The sequence below is a fragment of the Cervus elaphus genome, chromosome 18 (assembly GCF_910594005.1).
Source record: "Cervus elaphus chromosome 18, mCerEla1.1, whole genome shotgun sequence".
Classification (NCBI taxonomy): domain Eukaryota; kingdom Metazoa; phylum Chordata; class Mammalia; order Artiodactyla; family Cervidae; genus Cervus; species Cervus elaphus.
This window is the reverse complement of record NC_057832.1, coordinates 92,303,657-92,329,813: the sequence shown is the minus strand read 5'-3', so window position 1 is coordinate 92,329,813 and position 26,157 is coordinate 92,303,657. Positions and strand designations below refer to the sequence as shown.

Sequence of the window (26,157 nt, the reverse complement as noted above, 5' to 3'; positions counted from 1 at the left end):
TGCGATGAACATTGGGGTGCATGTGTCTCTTTCAGATCTGGTTTCCTCAGTGTGTATGCCCAGAAGTGGTATTGCTGGGGATTGACTGGTTTGATCTCCATGCTGTCTAAGGGACTCTCAGGAGTCTACTCCATCACCTCAGTTCAAAGGCACTCTGCCTTCTGGATGGAGGGGATGGAGGTAGCCTTGAATAAATGCTGATGATGAAGCAGTTGCCTGGAACACTGAGTCTCAGCCACCTTTTCCAGCTGATACCGATTTAGAAATACAGGATGTCTCATGAAGGTCCTGATGAGCTTCTAAAATCCAGTATTTTTCTACCTTCTACACCTTCAACACTGGGGGCTATGGCTTGGGACAGACATATATCCAGGCCCTAAGATATACGCATTGGAATAGATACAGTTCTAGGTCCTTTTCTTACTTAGGCTCTGAGCCCTACCAATTGCAATATTTCAAGGTGATAAGAAGAGGTGAAATCATAAACCTCTTTCTCCAGTTGAAGCAGAGGGAAGTGGATAGGCTTACTTCTTGACAATGCATTCCCCAAGGTCAATTTGTCTCTTTCTCAGTCCCCTCATATGTCTCTTGACACTGAGTATATGAAAGTCTGAGGTTAAGAAGGACTTCTTACTGAGACATAAACAATTTAGAACCTTTGCATTGTTTGGTTACCTTCAGGGGCAGGAATGATGCCAACACTCTGTGTGGTGTGTGTGTGTCTGTGTGTCTGTTCATGTTCAGTCCTGTCCAATTCTTTGAGACCTCATAGAACATAGCCTGCCAGGCTCCTCTGTCCACAGAATTTTCCAGGCAAGAATACTGAAGTGGGTTGCCATTTCTTACCCCAGGAGATCTTCCCAACCTGAGGATCACACCCATGTCTCTTGTCTCCTGCATTGGCAGGCGGTTCTTTCCCACCAGTGCCACCTGGGAAGGCTTGATGCCAACACTGCCCTCCTACAAATGTAATGATGCATTTTAACAGTTTGGAAAGGCTGTGCTCCTAGGACATAGAGCATAATAACTTTAAAAAACAGAATATATATTTTGTATTTAGCTTTGAAGTATCATTTAATTTTATAAACATTAATTAAGAACCTTTCTAAGCTCCCCAGGTGGCACTAGTGGATCTTTCTAGAATCTCTCTAGGCATTGTATTAAGTGGGGATGATAAAAGATCTAGAATTTGCCTGCAGAAACTTCCTCAGTTTGTGTGTATGCACACAAACACCCATGCACACATGTGCATGTGAAAGAGAAAGATAGAATGAGAAAGACAAAGAGAGGTAGAGAGAAACAAAAAAAGTTCCGGGAATAGGTGGCTAGTCAAGTATAGTGTTATAAGAAAGATGCCCACACAGATTTCACCATCTTGAATAATACTGTGATAATGGGTAGGGGAATTCATTTCATTTAAAACAACACTTTAATGAGGCTGTGAGTGCCCCTTCTAGTGAAAAATAAGAGTTAGGTTCATTAAAAAGTACATTTAAACTAAACATTTCAAGATTTAAACATGTAAGGCTGTGAGTGCTCCTTCTGGTGAAAAATAAGAGTTAGGTTCATTTAAAAATACATTTAAACTAAACATTTCAAGATTTAATCATGTAAGGCTGTGAGTGCTCCTTCTGGTGAAAAATAAGAGTTAGGTTCATTTAAAAACACATTTAAACTAAACATTTCAAGATTTAAACATCACTCTGCCAATAAAGATACACATAGTCAAAGCTATAGTTTTTTCAATAGTCCTGCATGGATGTGAGAGTTGGACCATAAAGAAAGCTGAGTGCTGAAGAATTGATGCTTTTAAACGGTGATGTTGAAGAAGACTCTTGAGAGTCCCTTGGACTGCAAGGAGATCAAACCAGTCAATCCAAAAGGAAGTCAGTCCTGAATATTCATTGGAAGGACTGATGCTGAAGCTGAAACTCCAATACTTTGACCACCTGATGCAAAGAACTGACTCATTGGAAAAGACTCTGATGCTGGGAAAGACTGAAGACAGGAGAAGAAGGAGACCACAGAGGATGAGATGGTTGGATGGCATCACTGACTCAATGGACATGAGTTTGAGCAAGCTCCTTGAGATGATGAAGGACAGGGAAGCCTGGTAAACCGCAGTCCATGGGGTCACAGAGTTGGACACGACCGAATGACTGAACAACAAAGGACTTTGGGAAGGCCATGTACAGATTGCTGTGTTTAAAATGGATAACTACCAAAACCTTACTGTATAGTACACAGAGCTCTGCTCAATGTTATGTGCCAGCCTGGATGGGAGGGGTTTTGGGGGAGAATGGATACATGTATACGTATGGCTGAGTCCCTTCACTGTTCACCTAAAACGATCACAACATTGTTAATCAACTATACCCCAATACAAAATGCCTTTGGTGTTAAAAAAGTTAAAAAATTAAATTAAAAAAGAAGATTTAAACATGTATTCTCCCTCAAATTCTTTCTTGGCATAATGAATCTAGCTTCTTCTAAGGAGCTAGACTATGTTAAGAGCCAAAGGGAAGTTTGGTCTAATGCATCCATGTACTTCTGTTTGTGTTTTTTGATAAAGCAAAACAAAACAGAACATGAACAAACAAATACAAACTTTTGATCAAGTCAGAGGCCCTCTTTGATCTCTCCCAGAGAGATCTTACTGCAAAGTGACCATCCTTCTCTACCCATGGATCCTCAACAGAGTTTCAAAAATCTTAATTTTACTCTTCAGAAGGATAAATTACACAGAGGAAATTATTTTATATTCTTGTTTGAATATAAAATTTAAAATTGATACAATTTTTATTATTATACCCAATAAAAGTGAAACCTTTATTCTATGGGTCTGCAAAAGCAACTTTTGAAGTCAGATGCATCTATCAACATACTTATTAGAGGCCTTTTATTCCCCTACAGTTCTGGAAAGAGTTGGAAAGCCAATGTCAACATGGTTTAGATATTCATAATTGTTTACACATGTTTCAGTAACAAAATATATTTGGGGGGGTTGGTGCTTTACTTTAGGATTTGAGGCAGCTGGAAATTATTATCATTATGGGCAAAAGTGTTCTAACTAGATAATGGTGTTAAAAAGAATATCATATTCCTGGAATATTCTAATATGCAACACCTATTATTTTATTAAGTTGAGTTTTTAAAATATGGATTGGCTGTTGTCCAGTCAGTTACACACAAAGATGTCTAAGGAAATAGGTTCTCAGAATTAGTATTAAATAGAAAATGACTGTGGTTTACTATTAGTAATATTATTACTGTTACACAGAGAGACCTTAGTAATCCTTTTAAGGACTAGATAGCTAATATCCCACATATTGTAAAGACAGATTTTTATTAAATATTTAAGAAATGGGACATTATCACCAATCATGATACAAGGTATCCAATACCTTGAAGATATGTACAAATTCTTTTCATATTTGCTTATACAGGGGAAAAAATGATGATTAATAAGGGATTCTGTGACTCCCAAACGTGAAGTGTTTCTTCTAAGGAGCTAGACTGTGTTAAGGGCCAAAAGGAAGCTAGGTTCAAAGGAAATTCATCTAATATTTGTGCTCTGGTTATGAAAGTGGGTGAGAGGCTGCTCATTAGCGGCATGTTGCCAGTTGGCAGGAGGGCTGTGGGCCAGACGGAGGGGTTAGTGTGATCACAGATGGAGTTAGCATGGGAAAGAGGATGCCAGAACATCCCAGGCAGTGCAAGCTATTTTCAGGACTTTACACGAATCATTACTTTTTCATTCTGTGCCAGTATTGACACAGACAAATGCATTTGTTGACGGCCTATTGAAGATTTGCAGACTACCAAAATAAGTCTCATCCTTGGAGACATCACTCAGGAAGGAGTTTTAAAAATTCTGATTTATAACTACCTCTAAATATCATGTCTCCCTTTCATCAAAAGGATATTGTTTTTATATCAAGAGACTGCCACAAAGACTTAACAAATAAGAGTGTGGAATGGCAGAACACACAGTCTAAAGAAGTAGAGACCTCCTTCTATTCAAGGAGAGTGGTTACCAAATTTGCAATTGATCATTCACTTTATAAATTTAGAAATAGCAATTTTGCATTAGAGACTCTCTTAAGGATAGAGAACTGGTTCAACTCAGGGACTCGGTCTAGGTTTGGATTCCAATAGCTGTTCTCCATAGGGTACAACTACTCGCTGCCAGGAGATTTGATGACCAGCCCGTGGGTTCGAATCACCACTCTGCACTGACTGGCAATGACACTTGGTAAATTATTAGTGATAAACCTTGGCAAGTTATTGAGATTCACCAGGTATCCAGGTAAGGAGTTAGACATCCAAGATCCCCCCAACTCCAAAGTTCAGTGTGACGTTGGAACACAAGATTGACCAATGTCATAAAAATGAATATAACTGCTGCCCACAGAGCTACCTGTCAATTCTATCACTAGAGACGTACTCAACTACTCTTCCCTCCACTCGTGTCTCCCCATTTACAGTTTTGGCTACTGAAGCCCTTCTCCCCACATGTGTTGTTGCAGGGGCTTCCCTCCTCAGGACCATCCCACTATATTCATTGTATCTTCTGTTAAGAAGATTTTTTTTCCAAGTTCTATTGAGATAGTCATGACAGTAGTCATGAAGTAGTTATACATGGATGTGAGAGCTGGACTATAAAGAAAGCTGAGTGCCGAAGAATTGATGCTTTTGAACTGTGGTGTTGGAGAAGACTCTTGAGAGTCCCTTGGACTGCAAGGAGATCCAACCAGTCCTAAGGGAGATCAGTCCTGGGTGTTCATTGGAAGGACTGATGCTGAAGCTGAAACTCCAATACTTTGGCTACCTGATGCTAAGAGCTGACTCATTGGAAAAGACCCTGATGCTGGGAAAGATTGAGGGCAGGAGGAAAAGGGGACGACAGAGGATGAGATGGTTGGATGGCATCACCGACCCAATGGACATGAGTTTGGGTGAACACCAGGAGTTGGTGATGGACAGGGAGGCCTGGCGTGCTGCGGTTCATGGGGTCGCAAAGAGTCGTACACGACTGAGCCACTGAACTGTACTGATTGAGATATAACTGACAAAGACTTTCTGAAGGTTCCCTGCAACCTCACTCATCAGGTGCCTTTTATAGAAAAAAGAATGACTACATGATGCAAACAATAAGCTGCAAATTAACATTTTAACATTTGGCTGTTAACTGTTTTGAAAAACATATACTGAAATAATTCAGCAATCTACTTTTGGAGTGGAGTGGAGTGGCTAAGAGCATAGCATGTAAGTAGCAGAGCTCTACAACTGGGATGCCTGGGTTCAAAAACAGCCTCTGCTACTTCCAAGCTGTGTGACATTGGGAAAGGTCTCTGGACTTCCATTTCTGCATCCGTGTAATGGGAATTATCCAAGTTTCTACCTTGTGTTTTGCTTTGAGTTAATAAATGTAAAGCAATTAGAATAGGACCTGGAACAAAATACGTGGCAAAAAAAAATGTTAACTGCTGTGCATTTTAAATATACTTGAAAGAGACAAATCTCTAATCTGTGAAGAGCATTGATATTTGGGACATATCAAAGTCATTTGGAACAAAGTCGATTTTTAAAAATGTAGGGGAAAGTTTGGAAGTTTGGGTTGAAATTACAATGCATATATAGAATAAGACTTGTTTTCTCATTTAACTTATTATCAGGTATAAATAAGCTTACTGTCTTTTGAAATGATGGTTTTCAAACTGATAATCCTTCTTTTAAAAGCAATTATATATACTAAAATATTAAATTACATTATGGTTACACTTTGTGCCTGATGACACAAGGCATACTCCTTGTCCTTTGTTGTTTGTTTTTTAAAACGGCAGGGAGAACACCAATTTCCTTATCTTTAATAGAATCCACCAGAAGGATAGTGCCATGTTAGGAAAATAAATACTTCCCCTCTTTTTGTTGAAAACTCTTTAAATTCTCAGTCTCTCAGTTGAGATTGGGAAAAAGACAACATACAAAATTAATCGTGCAACTATCAAAATTAAAACACAAGTATACTCAATTCTGGAATTTTTGTTTTAGCACTTACACTACAAAATTTGTAGTATAATTTAGCATGGGTGATTTATTCTACAAAGCCCTTCACAAGTTTATATCTTGTTAAATCTAAATTTAAATATAAGCAATTAAAAAAATCTCCAATTCATTCAGCTAGACCTCAATAAAAAAAAATGCAGCCTGTATTAAACTTTCCTCCGATACCAATCTTGAGACATATTTTATTGATCTGTGATTTATATTTTGCAAACACATAAATTGAGCTCTTCCTGTGCACAAGCACTATTCAAGCTCATCACAATATTAACTCAGATTTTCCTTAAAGCCACCCTAGGGGGTCAGTACTATTATAACGCTGACAGATGAGTAACTTTTCATAAGGTCTCCAAACATGCACATGACGAACTGCAACTCAAATCTAGGCAGCATAAACAATGTTTTGATGAAAATATTTAGGAGTGGTTATTTCACTTGATGAAAATGTTTCCCTCCCTATTATTTCTAAAACCTTTGAAATCTGGATCTCTGAACTTTATCAGGAATTTAATTTTCAAATAACCTATCAGGTCAAAAATTCCACATGCAAAATTTATTTTCCAAATCCTTAGGTCTGGAAAGATCATCCTGAAGCATTTGGGAGGTGATAGGGAGGAGAGGGAGAGGAGGTGAACCCTCCCTGCAAAAGTCAATGAAAGTCTGCACCACATTGTTAAACAATGAGGTTCTGAAGAGCTGGGGTGGGGGTGGGGGGGCCACTGGGGGTGGAGAGGTCTGATTTGCTTTGAAGAGTGAAGTCATGCTGAATGTTTTAAACTGATTAGTCCTGCCTTAGAAAAAAAAATGGATGCGGGTAAGAAAAAAAAGAAAGACAAATTAGCAGCATTTTCAAAAGAAGTTAAATATGTCAGGCAGTCAAGTGTCCTAATTCTGCCTTGAGGGAACATGTGTCAAACCAGCTTGTAGTTCTGCAATCGGTGAAACCATCTGCAAAAAATATCCCATCCCTCATTCCTGTTTCTACAACACACGCCGATGGAAGGAAATGTTAGAGTTGCTCAACTGCATGTGGAAATTTTCCTGGCATTACCTAATCGAGATGTGGGGCCCACCTTTCTTTGAACAACAATAACAACAACAACAACAAAAACCCAGTTTGTTATAGCCTGCTAAAAGAAAGCATATCAATGGCTTGAAATAATAAGGATAATAGAAATTGCCCAAGTGACATATTATTAAAATTTTCCCCAGGACCACTATGACCTACAACTCATAACCACAGATATTTACTTCGAAGCCAATATTAGATTTGGTGGCATGTTGCTTTGAGAACTGTTAATAATGGCCAATTCTCTGTGCTTATAAAGATTATTGAAAGACCACCCATAACCCCAAAATGTACTATAATTCTAGATACTAATTTCATCATTAGAACTACAAGTCAAATAATACATGCCAATAGTACAGTTGCTGGGCCAAAGCAGGTGCTCAATAAATTGAGTTACAATCATGTACCTTTATGCTGGAAATGAAATTGCCCTTTTTCTGCTTGTTGCTGCTAGTGATCTGCTTCAGATTATGAGTTACTAGCATAAGGTTTTTTTTTCAACCTGGGCTTTTTCATATCTGAAAGTGTATACAGCATTAGGTGTGACTGTACATGATTCCTTGAAACAAGGGCTCAACACTTTCATGAGAGATTCAAGAGGGTACCTGCCTTCTCCAAAGGTTAAGAACCACTGGCCCAGAGACATCATTTGTCTTCACTTGTCTTACACAGAGCCAAACTATGCTGTTCGATGAAGCCAAAAACGTGTTTTCAAAAAATGGGACTTTCCTGGTGGCACAGTGGATAAAAATCTACCAGCCAGTGCAGCGGTCACAGGTTCAATCCCTGGTCCAGGAAGATTCCACATGTCACAGAGTAACTAAGCCCATATGCTGCAACTACTGAACTAGCACTCTAAAGTCCACAAGCCACAACTACTGAAGCCCGTGCACTTGTGCTTGGGGCTTGTGCTCCACAACAAGAGAGGCCATGGCAAAAGACCCACATACTGCAATGAAGAGTAGCCCCTCACTGCTGCAACTAGAGAAAGCCTGCATGCAGCAACAAAGACGCAACGCAAACCATCCTCTCCCTCTTGCTTTCAAGAGGGAGGGGGACTGATTAGACTGTTCACCCTAGTACCTAAGGTCTCTCTCCTCTCTTACCACCACCCTTGTTATCCAGGTCTGTATCTTTGCTAGAGTTAATCTGGACTTGAGAAATGGGTAAGGAAATGGAGAAGAAGACATCAAAGATCTAGGGATCCTCTGGAGCATTAAAACACCGCACCCCCCAAAAACGGGACTTGGGAGTTATCAAAAAGGGACTTCGTTTAAATGCTTCTCTCTTAACTGCAGTCTCCTTCTAAGTTGCAGATGTCACATGTGAAATCCAGTTACTCTAATAGAATATTTTATTTAGAAACCTCCCAGGGTTTTTTTTTTTTTTTTTTCCTCTGTCCAACTCTGAAATCAGAAGACTATTATTAGAATGCCAAAACATAAACTTCAAACGAACATGAATGTATACAGCAGAAGGATGCACTCAGGGAAACCTCTGGATACTGTCGGAAGCCAGGAAGATCTGATTCTCTTGTAGACGGTCTTGGCGCTGCTGCGCTAACGGTAGTAAAAGTTTGTTTCTTCTTGTAAAAGAAGCAGATGTGACTTGGAGAAACATGGAGAACAGATGTGCTGAGCAAACGTTTTCATTTAAGCGGTAATTTATCTGACTGTAAGTTACATTAACTCATGAGGTGAGTGTTTAACATAACTCGTTTTCACCAACTCAGAAAGATAATTTATAGAAGCACTAAAAGAGATCATGAATTAACACAACCCTCTCATCTTTGCCTGCTTTTGCTTTTTTTTAGGAAAATGTATAGATTTTTTGTCCCTATTAAATTTTTTTAACTTTTTGTTTTATATCCACGATAAGTGTTGTGATAGTTTCAGGTATGCAGCCAAGTGATTCAGTTATATATTTGTCTGTTTCTTAAGAAAGCAATGCCACACAAAATTCCCAAACCTTCAGTGTCTATGAAGGTTTACCCGGCACTGAGGTGGGCCTCTGCATTCAGAACGTCTGGGTGCACAGACTGCTCGTGAAAATAACAGATCATTCCCCTTGGTGCGACATGGACTCGTGAGAACACCAGTAAAGAGTTGCTCAGGCTTAGAACACAGAATTTGAAACAACTGCAGAAGGCTAAGTGCTGAAGTCAAGGACACTTAACAAGAAAGAATGCCTATAGTCACGGTCATTGCTAACGAAATGGATGCCTCTGCCTCAGATCCTTCTGAGGGAAGTAGAAGATGAGGGCCGCTTGGCACAGTGGGCACCATGCCTACGATATACTCTACTTTTAGCTGCCAGGAAAATGAATCATCTTTAAATTTAGAAGGTAAAAAATGAACTTGTAGGTCCAAGAAAAATCTCTACAAAGATGGGTTTATAGAGATGAATATTAGTACTTTCATCTTTATACATCTATGTGTTAGTTGCTCAGTTGTGTCCGACTCTTTGCGACCCCATGGACTGTTGCCTACTAGGCTTCTCCATCCATGGGATTCTCCAGGCAAGAATACTGGAGTGGATTGCCATTCCCTTCTCCTATATGTATATATATAAACACAGTTATAAAATATAATTTTAAGTATTTTTCATGAAAGAAGGGAACCACAAAGGCAAAAGTGCAGAATCCATGAACTTCAGGAATGCAACTGTATGGAACAGCCTCGGTCACTCACTGTCCTTTCTAAACTCACAATTACTTCTTCCTGTCCCGAGTCCTTTACAATTCCAGCAGTTTCTCAGTACTACTGGCTCCTACTTCCTTCGCTGTTCCCTTTCTTCCTGTTCCTCCTCCTCTGTACACTTGCAGGTAAGCCGTTGAGGGGGATCGGGACCAAGAGTTTTCATGATGACGACGATGACAACGATGATGCTGATTCAACCCTGACTGAGCACCTGATCATGCACTAGGCTTATGACAGAACTTTGCACTAGTTATCTAACTGAATCCTCAGACTGATGTGATAAGATAGGGCCTATTACTAGTTCTCTTCTTAAAGGTAAGGAAACTAAAGCTTAGGGGAGCTTATATGCCTTGCACTGGGAGACACTAGTGCAGTGAGGCAATGAGGACAGTTAGAAGCAGAGTTGGGACCAGTCAGGTTTCCCTGACAGCGATTACAAGCAGGAACCTTGAAGTCCATGGCTTTTAACCACTAGGTTAGGAAAATAATCTGAGATACTTTGCTGAGCTGCAAAATTTGCTCTGATAATTTCCACAGAGAAAACTGACAGTCATCTATTTATAGAACAAGAGAAAATACTCTGACTTTTACAAAGGAGACATTCTCTTCTACATGTTTAAAAACTAAATGCAGTATTCACTCACAGTTTTCAGGAACCTACTTAATTTTCACTCATTGTAGGTTTCCATGACAGAGAGATAGCATAGGAAGTCACTGGAGGTGGAAATTTACACTTGAAGAAACTGTGATGCCCGTGAGAAATATCAACCAAAATATAAAGCATTTAATATAAAATCTAAATAAATATAATACAAAATATAAATTAATATAAATAGAAGTCAATAAATGTATAAATAAATATAAAAATATAAAATACTTAGCCTAAGATTTAGTTTCCTCTTTGGAAGGGGATGGGGAGGAGTAGATAATCAAATCACTTACATTATCTCACCTTCTTGTGAGGATTAAATAAAGAATCTAAAAGTTAGGATTTTTTTTCACTTTGATAAATGTGTCATTGAACCATTGTCAAATTGTCAGCTCCACAGTACAGCCTTCTCACTATTATAAAGTATGCATGAATAAATTTTTTAAAATTTTGAAAAAAATGTACTGTGGAGGCTTTTAATAGAAATATTAAAGTAGTGAGGTGTGTTAAATAGTGAAAGTGATTAATCGGAAATTGCTCTAATTGTATAAGCAAGCATCACATTTTTAAAAAGCCTGTGCACTGGAAACCACTTTACCAATTAGTAGCAATAATAGTATTTCTGGCTAAGTAGAATTCTAACATGTAAAATATTATAACCTAATTTAAATATCAGACACCTTATAAAGATAGTCAGATACTAGGATATATCTAGTAAGATATTAGATACTAACTTTCCTCACAGGTATACTTTCAAAGGGAAGACTGATACTCGATATTACCCACCAAAGTAAAGATTATGAAGACTTCAGAATTTTTCAGTGACTCTAGAACAATATAAAATGTATAAACTGTAGGGAATTCTCTGACAGTCCAATGGTTAGGACTCCAAGTTCTCACTTCAGAAGGCCCAGGTTCAATCCCTGGTTGGAGAACTACAATCAACAAGCCATGCAGCTGGCCAAAATAATAATAATAATAATACTTTAAATAAAATTAAAAATTATCACTGTACATGACCATAGAAGCAAGTTTAGTTAACTAAATTTTAACAGGTTGAATTCTGGCTGAATGTTTCCTGAAAAGGTCAAAAAGATTGTTAAATGTGAGGAGGGTTTTAGATTCTATGGTTCAGAGTAACCATTAAAAGGATTGATTTGAGTCAGATTCCTATTCAAAATTCCACCTTTGCCGCTAATTACATATGTTACTTAGAAAGTCTGGGTAAGCTTCTAACTGTTCTAACTCTTTTAAAGTCTTAGTTACTCTATGTGTTAAAAAAAGGGAAGAGATAAAAAAAATCATCTGTTTAAGGCTGTGGAAAACACTGAGTAAGGTAGGAAGATAAAGAGCTTAACACGATGCCTGGCACATAATAAAAATTCTATAAACATGACCTAACTACTCCACGCTCTGCGGCTGCTGCTGTCAGCAGCTTCCTCCACAGCACATGGCAAATTTCTAATAACTCAGGGCAGAGCAGATACTTTAAACAGTTGCTGGTTGGGGGCATTTCAGTACAACACAGACTCTATTGTTGGAAAACTAAATTGCATTCCTCTGGTATATTGAGGTGAACAAGGTAACTAAAAACCACTAAAATGAATATTTAATCAATACTGCAACTGTGGAAATGAACAAAGGTTTTTATTCAGCAATCATTGCTAAATGCTCTTCTCTTTTATTATGGATATTTGCTAAAGCATTAGACAACTATCACAAGAGTTGTTTTATAATAATCTTCTGTGATGTTATTAAGATACAAAAAATAAATGGAACATTATAAAGCATTTCCAAGTGCTATAACTGGAGTCATTCACATAGCATTTAAATAACTCAGCATCTAGATTGCTAATTAGTGTTTTTGTAAAATGAAGCTTCAAATGCCAGTTTTAAATGTGTAGCCAAATCCTGGACATATCACTTTTTTAAAATGGTATTTTGTCTTTCCTTGGTATTTTCCCTTTCTTTATTAATTGCAAATAATTTTAAAATGAAAGTTGTTTCTAGCAAATAGATCCATGAAATATAGTCTCCTATGCTTTTGTGATATGACCTTTCTGTAGATTTTATTTATGACTCTACTCTGGCACAACACTTGGGGAGCAAAATGTATATGAGACTATAGATCATCTATACAAATCAATTTCTGTGGATGCTATATTGTTATCCATGTCAAAAATTTTGATTTGGTAAGAGATATTAAATGAAATATTTCCTCATCTGTATTTTAATTTCCTTAGAACATAAATATATCTTATTAATTCCTGTGCATGACATATTCCAGCAATAATAACAGTTTATTACTTTCTAAATCTTTCTTCCTAACAGCAAAACACTATCCCATTTATGGATAAATCAAAATGAAGTCGTCTAGGTATGTTAGTTGACTTTTTATGTTTCATTAAGAATCATGTTTTCTATAATTGAATGTGTATTCCTGATTATAATTACATTAGACAGAAAAGACAGCAAATCAGTGAGTAGAATAAAGAGCTGTCAGAGTCCTAACGCTGACTACAGAGATGATTAAAAGTATAAGGATGAAAAGAGATAAGAAACATTCTTCAACAGTCAACATTGAAGGATTACCTTTAAACTATTCATACCTCTAGTAAATCCACTACAGATTTACTAGCCTTGTTAGTAGAAAGTAGAAAAGCAGGACCTCTTATTAATATACATTAGTGGTTCTCAACTGGGGCCAGTTTTGCCCCTCAGGGGACGTCTGGCAACATCTGGAGATGTTTCTGGTTGTCACAGCTTGGAGAGAGGTGTGCTACTGAATCTAGTGGACGGAGGCCAGGGATGGCGCTCAACACCCTATAGCGCACAAGACACTCCCCCAGACGAAGAATCATCCAGCTTCACTATCAGTAACGCTAAGCTGAGAAGCCATGGTCCAAATCTGATTTTTTAATATCAGCCAAGCAAATTAGCCCTTTCTCCCTCACTGATAATAGCTAAACTAAGAGTTGTCTCTCTGACTCATATGCAAATTCCAAATGACAATATAATAAGAAACCGTCACTAAACTCAAATAGAGAGCCCATGGAGGGAAAAATCCTACCTCTGCCATTGATTCCCCCTAGTTCCCAAGGCCTCTCATGCCTAGTCAAGTGTCTAAAGCAATCCACATTACTTATTCATTATCTGTTCACTCATTTTATGGTTTCTAAAAGGAAGGTTAAAAAAAACCCAGTGCTTATTAGACACTTTTCCGTGTTATATACTAGAGAACTGCTGTGGGACCACACATAAACTTTAAATTAAGACCTTCTGGAAAGGATTCCTATAAATGACTGAAATACTTTTCTGCAATCATCAGTAGAATATGTCCCACAAGAACTTTCTAACATTTTTCTTTATATTATAGTAACACATTCTATATATGATCTATTGCCTAAGGTAATTGTATAATAATTAACTTGTTTATGATCAATATACTTGAGAAGGGAAGAATGTCTTGGAATATATTACATACCTACCCACTAATGTATTTTTCTTATATTATTGAGGTATAGTTTATATCTAGTATACATAATTTATATATAGCTAAACATACTTATAAGTAATATTTTATATACAGTTAATTGAACAAATCTGAAGTGCACAATTAAATTTTTATACATCTATAAACCATCTGGCTGTATATGTAACCACCACCCCAATTAAGATATAGGACATTTGCCCTAAAAGTTTTTACAAGCTTAGAAGCTCCCACACCTTTTAGGTACCACTATTTTGATTTCTATCACTGTAGATTAGTATTGCCTGTTCTTAAACTTCATATAAGTGGAATAAAGTATGTCTTTTTATGTCTGGCTTCTTTTTCTCAACATAATGTTTTGGAGATTTATCCATGTTTGTATATATCAATAATTAATTAAATTTAAAATGTCTCAATAGTATTACATTGAAATTATCTATTGAATTTTTTCCAGTTTTTAGATTTTATAAACAGCTTTTAGATATTATACACTTGATATGAAGATTTCTTGTGCTTAAAAGAAATGAGTTATCAAGCCATAAAAGGACATAGAGGAAACTTAAATGCACATTACTAAGTGAAAGAAGCCAGTCTAAGAAGGCTACTGCTATATGATTCCAACTGTATGACATTCTAAAAAAGGTAAAGCTACAGAGAGAATGAGGAGAAGAAAATGGCAACCCACTCCAGTATTCTTGCCTGGAGAATCCCATGGACAGAGGAGCTTGGCAGGCCATGGTCCATAGGGTCACAGAGAGTCGGACATGACTGAAGTGACTAAGCACGCACACACAGAGAGAATGAAAACAAAATTAGGACTGGCAGGAGTTGGTGGGCAGTTGGGGAGATGAGTAGGTGGAGCACAGAAGACTTTCAGGACAATGAAAATCCTTTGTATGATTTCATAATGTTGGATATGTGTCATTATACATTTGTCTAAACCCACAGACTGCACAACATAAGGAGCAAACCCTAAGGTAAACTATGGACTTTTCATGATTATGATGAATCAGTGTAGGTTTGTTCCTGGTAAAAAATTTACCAATCTGATGTGTGATGTTGATAAGAGGCCATATATATGTGAAGCTGGAGATAAATGGGCAATTTCTATGCCTTCTTCTCATTTATTGTAAACTTAAAACTACTCTAAAAAAATAAAATGCTTCAAAAGTAAAAAAAAAAAAAGATTTCTTGGATATACCTTTTGATGGACCTATGACTTCATTTATCTTGGGTATGTAGCTAGTAGCATTGCTGTGTCATAGGATATATGTATGTTAACTATAGTAATACTGCTAAATGTTTCCAAAACGGGCAAACACTTATATTCCCAGTAGTGTATGAACAAAAAATTGTTCCACATCTTCTCCAACACTTTGTATCATTAGTACTTCTAGTGTTTTTCACTGCAGTGTGTGTGTAGTGGTATGTCCTTATCATTTTAATCTACAATCTCCTGATGACTGATGGGGATGACCATCTTTTCATATATTTCTTGTCCACTGGGTTATCCTATTCTTGTGAAGTAAGTGCCTTTCCAAGTCAGCCTCATTTTCGGACCACTTTCTTGAACCTCTTAGCTCAGGAGAGCTGCAAATGTGAGGAAAAAAAAATCAGCTGGCACCAACCAACCAAGAGGTTACCCAGCAGTCTGGTTGCCAAGCTCCACTGCTGCCTTTTGCCCTCACTCATCCCAGCTAAGTATTCCTGGTTTGTGTAAAGGGGGCTTCTCTTTACCATCCTCCCCAGGGTGGTTCTTCCTGCCAACTGACCATATCAATACGAACTTCTGGAGGACAGTAGCACCTCCTCTGCTAGTTTATTCTTTCTCTTTGGGCTGAGGAAGAGAGTTCATGCCAATGTTAACAAGGCCTAATGCTTATTTGACTAGACAACTGGAATCAGGCAATGGGAGAATGGGCAAGCTCCAGGGGTCTGTATCCTCACTGGAGTCAGTATGGACAGGTCTGCTCCTCAGCAAAAGACATGGCAGTCGGCGGTTGCAGGGCAGGGAGCTGAGCCGGCAGGGTAGGCAAGGGCTGGGAGTGTCCTCCCCCCACAGCCCCCCATACCCCACCCTCACTGAGTCTGCCCACCCTGGCACGAGACCACCTCTACAGCAGTGCACTTTAATCACAGGTCTTTGCAATACACCAAGGGTCAATGAGACGTCTTATTTTATTAATGTCTAGGAAACAAGGAAACCCAAGGGAAACTTAAAAAGCATCTAATCCAATTCCTCATCTGCTCCTTGAGAGATGGATTTCCAGCTGATACTTGAATACCTCCTGGGTCAGAAAAGTCCCTACAGCAAGAGACCCCATTCTGCCAGAAGGCAATGTAATATAACATGGTCTTTGGGATCAGGCACACTCGGATCTGAATCCAAGCCCCGCCACTCACTAGCTGTGTGACCTTGGGCAATATCTTTAACGTCTATGACCTTTGGGGTTTCTCCTCTGAAACTGAGGGCTAAGAGAAGAATTCAATCCAATAGGATGCTCTAAGGATTAAAGAGACTACAACTAACGTAGAGCATTTAGGACACAGCCTGGCACATAATAAATGACAGTCAATAGAATCTATTTGGGGGCAGTTTTGACCTTTAAAGAACTCTTTTATACAACGTGGATCAAAACTCCTTCACTGGAATCTGAGTTAACAGCTTCTGGAGTGACATCAAATAAACTCTTTTTAGTTTCCAGTGGGAGGGACAGCCCCAGTGTCACAGGATTGGGAAGCATGTCTGGAGAAGGGTAAACAGGCCAGGTTAGAAGAAGCATAAAATACACTGACAACTAATGAGACATGAGGCTGAAAAAACATATGGACTAACAGGAGGGAAGTGAACGACCATGGGAGGGGGGGCTTGGAGCATTTTTGGCAACGCTTATGACAGAGTGTGCTTTAAGCTGATGAAGATCAAGCTTGTAAAAACTGAACTGGGAAAGAGTCAGACAGATGTGAGCAAACAAAGCTAGGGACTATTTTAGAATCTGAGTCAACAAGTAACAAGAACTGAACCAGAATTGTGTCATAAGAAGAACAAAGGATAAATCAGAGATAAATGAGAAAATAACGGAGATTTCAGCTCTACAGTGTCCCTCTACTCATGGGATCATCTCCATTCCTACTGACATTTCTCTAGATGTTCATCATGTACATAATTACAACTAAACATATAAGGGCTCTCCAAATGATAGCCAGGAAGGAATATATATACTTCTGAAATCTGTGTTCATATTAAAATATCCAGCATAAGGATTTTACATTTTTATGAACACTTAGAAATCGAAAATTTTTCATATTAATCTAATACCCATTAAATGGGTTTTGCATATTGCAGAGTAATGAATGAGTCATTTACCATGTTTTAAGTTTAGAGTGGAATCAAAATATAAATCTATGCCAATACTTGTGGGTATCAATTACATTTCAAAAGATACAGCAAAAATTCAACAGTACAAACCTAACTGGTGACAAATGAAAAGTAAAAACACATTTTTTCATGCCTTAATGTAGAACTTTTATTTTCCTTTTCAACTTTTATTATATATTTACTCCATATAAAAGTCAAGTTTACTAACCAATAAAAATGTAGTCACCCATAGAGACTTATAAAAATCAAAATCTACATTAAAATGAAATAAATTCACTTTTTAAAGTGAAAATAACTATTGTTTGTAACCATAAATATTCTGAAAAAATATAATTCATACTATTAGCTTTCCTTCAAAGATGATTTATCCCAAGAGTTAGTCTCTATCTAAAATATGAGAGTGAGATAAGGAAAAACAAAAAATAGAGTCACACACCAAAGAAGGTGAGAATATTTAGTTTGGAAATAACTACACACACACCGCATCCACATCCTTAGACAAAAACACACCTCCCTCTAGGTTTTGGTTTCCTCCCTCAGGAACATTTTTGGTGTGGTTCTATTATTTGTTTTCCCAGTTGGAAAAAGACTGAGGAATAGCAACCCTATAAAACAAAATGAAAAGTAGATAACTGAAAGGAACCTAATCATGAAGTCTTCTCCAGAGTCTAGACCTGTGTTTCCACAACTGTGTTCCACAGAAGAATATTAATAGCTAGCGCATTAAAAAGATGTCATAAAAGTTTGAAAATACTGGACACTACATATCCTTCTTTTGAAGAGGACCATATTTAAACATATTTAAATAACTACATGAAATGTTCGGGGAAGTCCTACAGCCAAGAAACCTACTTTATTGTGTTTAACCCACTGCTTCATAACCATGCAACACTACTCTTTCCCATCTTTTTTTTTAAGTATACCTACTAATATCTTTCAGAATACTAGTTCTGTCCTGCTTTAGACCAATCTTTATACCGTTGTGAAATTCCCTTTGAGTTGCTAGTAGTTCATACATCACAGGTATATATTTTCTTGAAAAACAAAAATCTCAGCAATGAGTACCCTCACAAAGTAGTGTTAAATTCTTTTTGTTATTTTTGTTTTAGACCACATCACATAGTTTGTGGGATCCTAGTTCTCCAACCAGGTATTGAACCTGGCCCCTGAGCAGTGAAAGTGTGGTATCCTATCTGCTGGACTGCCAGGGAATTCCCATGTTAAATTCTTGAGAAGAGATGAAATTGTGGTGGTGGGTAGAGGGGGAGAAAGAATGCTCCATATCTCCCCTACATTTAAGAAAATACGGTATCCATCCTACTCACTCAGGCCCATTTGGCCATTTTTCTCTTATTAACTGACTATGCTTCATGCTCCCACTAGCATATCAATCACTGAGACGAGACATAGTTGCAATTATTCTATGTGGATTAGTACATAAGGTAAGAGTATCAATGATGACTTCCCTGGAATCACTTGTAGCCAGGTATACGATGTAAGCAAATATAGAAGGTTATACATGGATTCCTAAAAAAGGAAAACTGAGGAAAGAACCACCAAATAAGACAAAGTCTCTGGGTAATGTGCACCCTCCTCCAAAGTCAACAGGGCTACAAAATGGTATGTGCTGCTCACAGGAGCAATTGCAGCCTTTAGAAACGATTAAGGTACAAGAAGTGAAGAAGAAATATATCTACTCAAGAAAATTTAATTTCATTCATCTGGTATCCCTTTCGTAAAATAGTTTCATAAATTTTCCTCTCATTCTTTAAAACAAATTCCACTGAATCTAGTTTAAAATTTCAAAGTAGTTCCAGGGAGAAATCCAAGAAACACAGCACAATTTAAAAAGGAAATGTAAAACCAATTTCACAACTAAGTGTCAGCACTCAGATTTTTTTTTAATATTAACCACAATAAATCCACTGCACACTCTCAGTGGAGGGAATAGCCACCACATTTAAAAGAAAATCACTCATAAGAAAGGTGTCTTAGATACCTGGCTGGGACTCTTTCTTGAAATGAGGCCACAGTTGCTTGGATTTGAAGGCATACATTTTTTTTCCCTATTAATTTTCATTTGACCTTTTTTCACCTGGGTAAAAGGATCACGCCAAATTCAACCCATGTGTAAACATAAAATCCACTTACCTGCACAAATCCGCATGCTGTGAAGTCCTCAAACAAGGGCAGACTTGGACGGTCTTCTCTATAGATGGTGAGTTTGTACGTGGTCAGGGTCTCACCCTGAGTTGGAGATTCATCCACCACAAGCACTGAGATTTTGTTCATCCCTAAACCCAGAGGATAGTTGGCAAAGCTGGAGAGAGAGCATAAAAGCAAGAGTGAGAATGAGAGAGAAAGTCCAAATTGATTCATATATCAATATTTACTGTGTCAATAATTTGCATTAAAAACAGATAAGATCTGCATCATTTCATAAGAAATCTAAAATGTGAAATATTTTAACTTATGTTTCATTGTGCTTTGGTATGCCAACATTTATCTAGCAGAGCAAGTCAAGCCCCCTACCAATTACAGGGAAGGGAACTAATATTTATTAACCACCTGTCAAGGACATACATTATCCCATTTAATACTCACAAATCCATACGAAAACTAAGGCTGTCCCCATTTTAAATATAGTAGAGTACGGTAGAGTCAGGGTTAGGACCCAGGTTGGTCTGACTTGAATCCTTTTTTCTTTCTATTATACTGTTTTAGCTCCCAGGAATGTTGAGTGCATTTCTTTCCCTACAGCATGGGAAAATGAGTATGTTTCTTGTCATGGACATGGCATGTCATAAGGTTCTATCATCTGTTCAAATGATAAACCAAAGATTTGGTGACTCTCAGAAGAGTCATCAGGAAAAAAATCTCATGAGACTAGGAAAGTTATTGTTACCATGCCCAAAAATTGTCACCAACACGTTTATCAAGTAATCAGCACTTGAATATTGAAAAACTCGAGGAGTTGGGCTGGGATAGACGGAGGCTACTGTTAGGAAGGATTAATTCTTCAACAATCTAAAAACATGAAGCTAAGAATAAACTCAGTTTTCCCTCAGTGAATCTTCTTTAATATTTCACATCACAAGATCTTCTGTCATTACATTGTTAGAAAGATTAAACACGAACATTGTTAATAGATCAGCAGAGCACTTGTGTGTTATTTTAACCACATGGCATCTGTGAAGCAGAAGGATTTCACTCCCTGACAATCCTCCAACAGATCTTGTGCCTCAGGTTTTCTGAACCATCTTCAAGAGTTGTCTCCAAGGTCTGCTCCTGCTAAGAGGTCTACCCTCAGCCCCCATCAATGCCTTCATACCTTGGTCCTGCCCGTTCCTGCAGGTACACCTTGCACTGACACTTAGAAGCCTCTGCTCCAATGGTCACTGTAACCACATCAAATGGGACTTCAGAGTAATAATCTTTGATCTTTGGGTTAAATTCAGGATTTAGTTCCAAACGTGGATGTGTGAAGATCTGCTTGATATGACATTGCGCATCTTTATCTGTTTAAAAAGCAAAAACAATGACAAAACAACTGTGGCATGAATAAATATTTAAAAGTCAAATATGATTAAGGTTTTGAAAATTCTTTTTCATGACTTTGGTAATTGCTGCTGATTTTCCATTTGGTACTCTGGTCATAGCGGATTTGTGGCTTTACCTGGATCTTCTATTTGCCAGATTTTGTAGACTTTGCCTCATGTAACTGTTGTTGGCTTTAGTTGATATTTTTTCTCAGCCTTTACAAATTTAAAGGCACATAAGGTCAGAAAATGTCTCTCCAGTGGATTGATAACATTTCATAGCATTTATAGCATCTAGAGACTGTGTAAATGGGGGGAGATGACTCTGTGGGTAACAGAAGGGTACCACCAGGGAATAATGAAATTTTCTTGATGGGCATGTCATTAAACTGTCACTGGATTGATGTGTAGTTCAGAAGCAGTAGGGTGGAGCAAAGAATATGAAATCTAATACCATGTCACACACTTAGACATGAAAACCCCTTCATACTCAGGCTACCTTAGCCTAAGTGCCCTAAAGTAGTGCTTTAGAGAGAAGCAAAGTGCTATTCTCTGCTCAGTTTTCTTATAGAACCTAGTGTATTACTTCATGGGTTTCCCAGGTGGGGCGAGTGGTAAATATCCACCTGCCAATATAAGAGATATAAGAGACGTGGGTTCGAGCCATGGGTTGGGAAGATGCCCTGAAGGAGGGCATGGCAACCCGCTCCGGTATTCTTGCCTGGAGAATCCCATGGACAGAGGAGCTTGGCGGGCTACAGTTCATACATACAGTCCAAAGAGTTGGACACAAGTGAAGCAACTTCGCATGCATGCATGCACAAGTATTACTTCATATCATTGATTCTAAGTCATTTTTTAAGTGTTTCTATTTTTTAAGAGCTCAACTTTTACAAAAGTATCTTAGTGAGAAAAAATATATATATAGGAAATGGCAACCTACTCCAGTATTCTTGCCTGGAGAATTCCATGGACAGAGGAGCCTGGCAGGCCATGGTCCATGGAATCGAAGAGTGTCGGACACGACTGAAGTGACCAAGCACGCAGCACGCAGGCAAATATACCAGCCACCGCTGAACTAAATATATTGTGCTCATATTTGAAATAAACAAATTACTCAAAAGCAAATGTTTTTCAAATGAAAATATTAACAAGTTTTTTTGTACCAGAAATATTTTTCAATAGTCAAAAAATTTCAGTAAAAATAAACATAAGAAATTCTATAAAAATCAGTATAATGAAAATGTCTGATGTTACCTTTAAATGAGATGTTCAATAATATTTAACAACATAGCAACATAAAAGATAACACCAAATTTACCACAGGAAGCTATATACCTGAACTGAAAGAAAATGTCTATTATTCTATTAACTGCTGTCTCTTCCTTTATTGTTATATAGCTATCACACAATTTCTCTGAAATCAAATCTAATGATTTGTCTTCAGCTCTTTAGTATTTTCTCATCACCTCCATATTCTAGACCAAGCTCCCAATATAGCTTACAAGGCATTTCCTAACCATTCCTTGGCTGCTTCTTCTCATTTCCCATCATATTCTAGACTTTGTGATTTAACAATACGAAAATTTTTATATTTCTTTTTCAGACAAGGACATAGATATACCACCAAACTTATAGGTGTTTTATTCTACATCTGAGAACTAGGTATCAGCTTAACTCCCATCACACCCTTAAATGATGAAAGTGAATAAATTTCACTCACGTTCTATGATTGTTTTCTCAACTGGAAGAAAAGGAAGAAAGAAAAAAGAACTACTTGAGGGGAAGTGTCGTTAACCTGCCATTGGATTGATATGTAGTTTACAGGCAGTAGGGTGGAGCAAAGAATGTGAAAAAGCTACTCAGGTACAAATTAGGAATAATATTACAACTACTCAGGTACAAAGAGAACTTGTTTCTTTCTCAGGAAGAAACAACTACTGAGGTACAAATTAGGAATAATAATGCAGTACATACATTGTAATTTCATTGTAGGGAAAAAGCCAATAAAAATAACTAGTCAGTTTGGTTCAGTAACTCAGTGAATTCAGTACATACTTGCTTGATTGATTTTACTTGTTACCAAAGATTGTATCTGGGTGATGAAGGTGGACTGCATCTATAATTTCAATGATCCTACTAGCTCCTAAAGTGTTTTATAATAAAGGAGAAAAAAAATGAAAGGATAAGGGTGAGATTGTGTTATTAGATTTCATCTTGAAAAGGACCATAGCTTTTCATTCGAATTCAAACACTTATTAATAAGATATTCATTTTTTTCATCAGATTGTTTTTTCCTGGCATATTCTATGTTCAAGGCACTGAGATAAGTACAGTAAAAACAGGCTTTTTTTGGTGATGAGACCTTTTTGGTGATTCAGTTGGAGACTGTGAACCCAACCTAACACTTCAAACAGGTTAGAGTTCAAGGATATGGGATGTGTTTTCAAGATTACCATTTCCTAGGCAGAAAAGGAATATAAATACACATGCTATACTTTTATTCTTGAAACCAGCCAGCTGAATAACAAAGTGGAAGAATTTTTTTCAAAATAGTAATCATAGGAAATGTACTTTAATTTTATATATTTTAATAAAATGGTCAGTGAGAGTTAATTTCCCTGTAGTTAATACTTTGACTTCATAGTGAACATTTTCAATGGGGCCTGCTCATGGTGGCTCAGATGGTAAAGAATCTGCCTGCAATGCAGGAGACTCAGGTTCAGTCCCTGGGTTGGGAAGTTCTCCTGGAATAGGGCATGGCAAACCACTCCAGTATTCTTGCCTGGAGAATCCCCATGGACAGAGGAACCTGCCGGGCTATATAGTCCATGGGGTCACAAAGAGTCAGACACAGCTGAGTGACTAAACACTCTGCCCATTTCAACACCAAAAATCAGACCTAGAAGAGAGAAACTGAGTAATCATTTTCTTAAGCAAGAAATCATTTTCTTTAGCAAGTGCTTGTTTTTGGTTTCATCAGAAACTCTTCACCTCTGGCTTAAGTGCTGCATCCTAGACCCCTGCTTGAAAGCTGATTTCATCCTGACATCATCTTCAACTGATCATCAATGTTGCTGCCTACAAACACCTGGTGTTTCCTTGGCATTCTTCCCAATCCAGTCCCAACTTGTCTCAAGCCAGCTTACCTTAGCTCTGCAGAGAACCCAGTGTGAGGCAAGGTGGGAGCAAGCTGCTGAACGCATTTGGCAAGTATTTATGGGAAAGCTGTTTGAAGTCTTGGTTGCTTTTAATGGATGTCTTTTAACCGCAGAATTTTGTTACCCTCTTGAGGGATAATCGTAACTCATATTAAACACAAAAACAGCCTAGACACTGAAAGATAATCCCACTTGTTCTAAGGCATCATTGAGTTATTTTTTTAACCTTAAATAAAAGTAGGAAGATTAATTTTGAAGTCACAGGTATGACTAGTTTTGAGCAACACAGAAATCTGAGCAAAGTTCAAGTGTTTATTTAATATGTTCACATCCTCTACCCTATGTTACCTGGGAATTGAGAAAAAATGAGATTATCTTGTATCGTTTTTCCACTTCATAAATGAGGAAACAAAAACCAAAGAGGGGTAGTGGCTTTCCTGATCTATCCCAGAGCCTGGCACACTAGACCCTCAACAAATGTTTATTTTAATCTTGCTCCTAGTTTTCTCAAAACTAGTCCTTTTCCCACCACACACCAGGTACCAACCAGTCTCCCAAGAGAACTGAGTAGTATGTACTTTTCTAGAAGTGGGAGATTGGATGGTAAACGCAGAGAGGGAATAGTGTAAGTAATACCTGTTCCTTTTTCCTGGTTAGCAGTACTTTATTCAAAAAGGTATTTTTCCTTTAAAAAGCTTGTTGATTCTGTTAAACCACATTTTGTATCACCTCTCAGCCTATACTGATTTTAATGAAAGCATTAAAACATAATTGCATTTTAGAAGAGACAAATTGAATTGGAATACTTTTATTTATAATAAATTAGACCTTGGCCCATAAATTTTATTGTTTTCACCTTTAATGATTTATCAGAATAGTTTTTTTGTGAAAGGCTAAATTTTCAGTGTATGTTTTTATATATACATGTGTGCTAAGTTGCTTCAGTCGTGTCCGACTCTGCAACCTCGTGGACTGTAGCCCTCCAGGCTCCTCCATCCATGGGATTTTCCAGGCAAGAATACTAGAGAGGGTTGTCATTTTCTTCTCCAGGGAATCTCCCCAACTCAGGGATCTAACCCAGGCCTCCTGCATTGCAGACAGACTCTTTACCATCTGAGCCACCTTAAAGAACTCATTACAAAATGTATTTAATTTACTGATTATACCTTGATAAAAGAAATTCATGAATTTTAAGAAAAAATAAATTGAAATTTGGCTTAAAAATTTTTAATTGTTATAAAGAAAACCACACTTAAGTGCTATCCATTGTATCAACAATCTGACAGAAACAAATCACTGTTGGGTGGTGACAGTCCTAAAAATCAATACACAGAGAAGATGCCAAGCTCTTCCATTTAAGTGGTCCCAGAGCAAAGTATTAGCACTGTTTGGGCCCCTCAAAATAAGTTTGGAAGTTACTGTTCTTAAATAAGCAAAGATACAATATAATATTTCATTTAAAAAAATGGAAAGTAAAAAAAAAATTATGCAAAAGTAACACATACTGACTCTTTGGAAAACTCACAACTTCTGAAAATTTACACAAAATACATTATCAGCCTAATGATCTCCAAACATGATAATTTATGCAAAGCAGAGTTATGCCTAACTATTGATTATGATTCTCAAATACTTTCATTGGAACTCACCATTATGGCAATGTATTTCTTTGGTTTCATTCATAATTTGTGGAACCACAGCTAAAAAAAGAAATGTACATTTAAAAAGGAAACTATTAATTAAAATACAGAAAATACATATCCAGGTATCTGAAACACAGGTTAACTGAATGAAACATTTTATTATTTAATCATTATTATATCAGAAAGCACTTATAAGTTCAACTGAAAGCTATGGTAAGACCAAAGAAGTGATTAGGTAAAAAATAACAGAAAAATGATTAGTTCACATAAGAAAATATTAAGAGAGAAAAATGAATGGTCTAAATGCCACTCATTGCCTGAAGGTGATCTATCAAAATTTCTCTTGTTCTATTATGATCTTATGACTATAACTTCCCAAATCACTAGAATCACATAAATTCCACTAGTTGGTTCCACTGACATTTACTCTAAGTTTCTGAATTCAACCAAACATTTATCTAA

General features: G+C 37.4%; 1 protein-coding gene across 2 annotated transcripts in view; it reads right to left on the bottom strand.

Annotated features, from left to right (window-relative positions):
• CPED1 (cadherin like and PC-esterase domain containing 1) overlaps positions 1-26,157 on the bottom strand; it is a 314,311-nt gene that overhangs the window by 126,395 nt on the left and 161,759 nt on the right. For both annotated transcript variants that reach the window (XM_043872163.1, XM_043872162.1), the window contains 3 exons: positions 25,702-25,752; positions 20,684-20,870; positions 19,504-19,672 (listed from right to left, as the gene is read on the bottom strand). In XM_043872163.1, the coding sequence (XP_043728098.1) occupies positions 19,504-19,672; positions 20,684-20,870; positions 25,702-25,752 (407 nt within the window). The remainder of the gene's footprint in view (positions 1-19,503; positions 19,673-20,683; positions 20,871-25,701; positions 25,753-26,157) is intronic.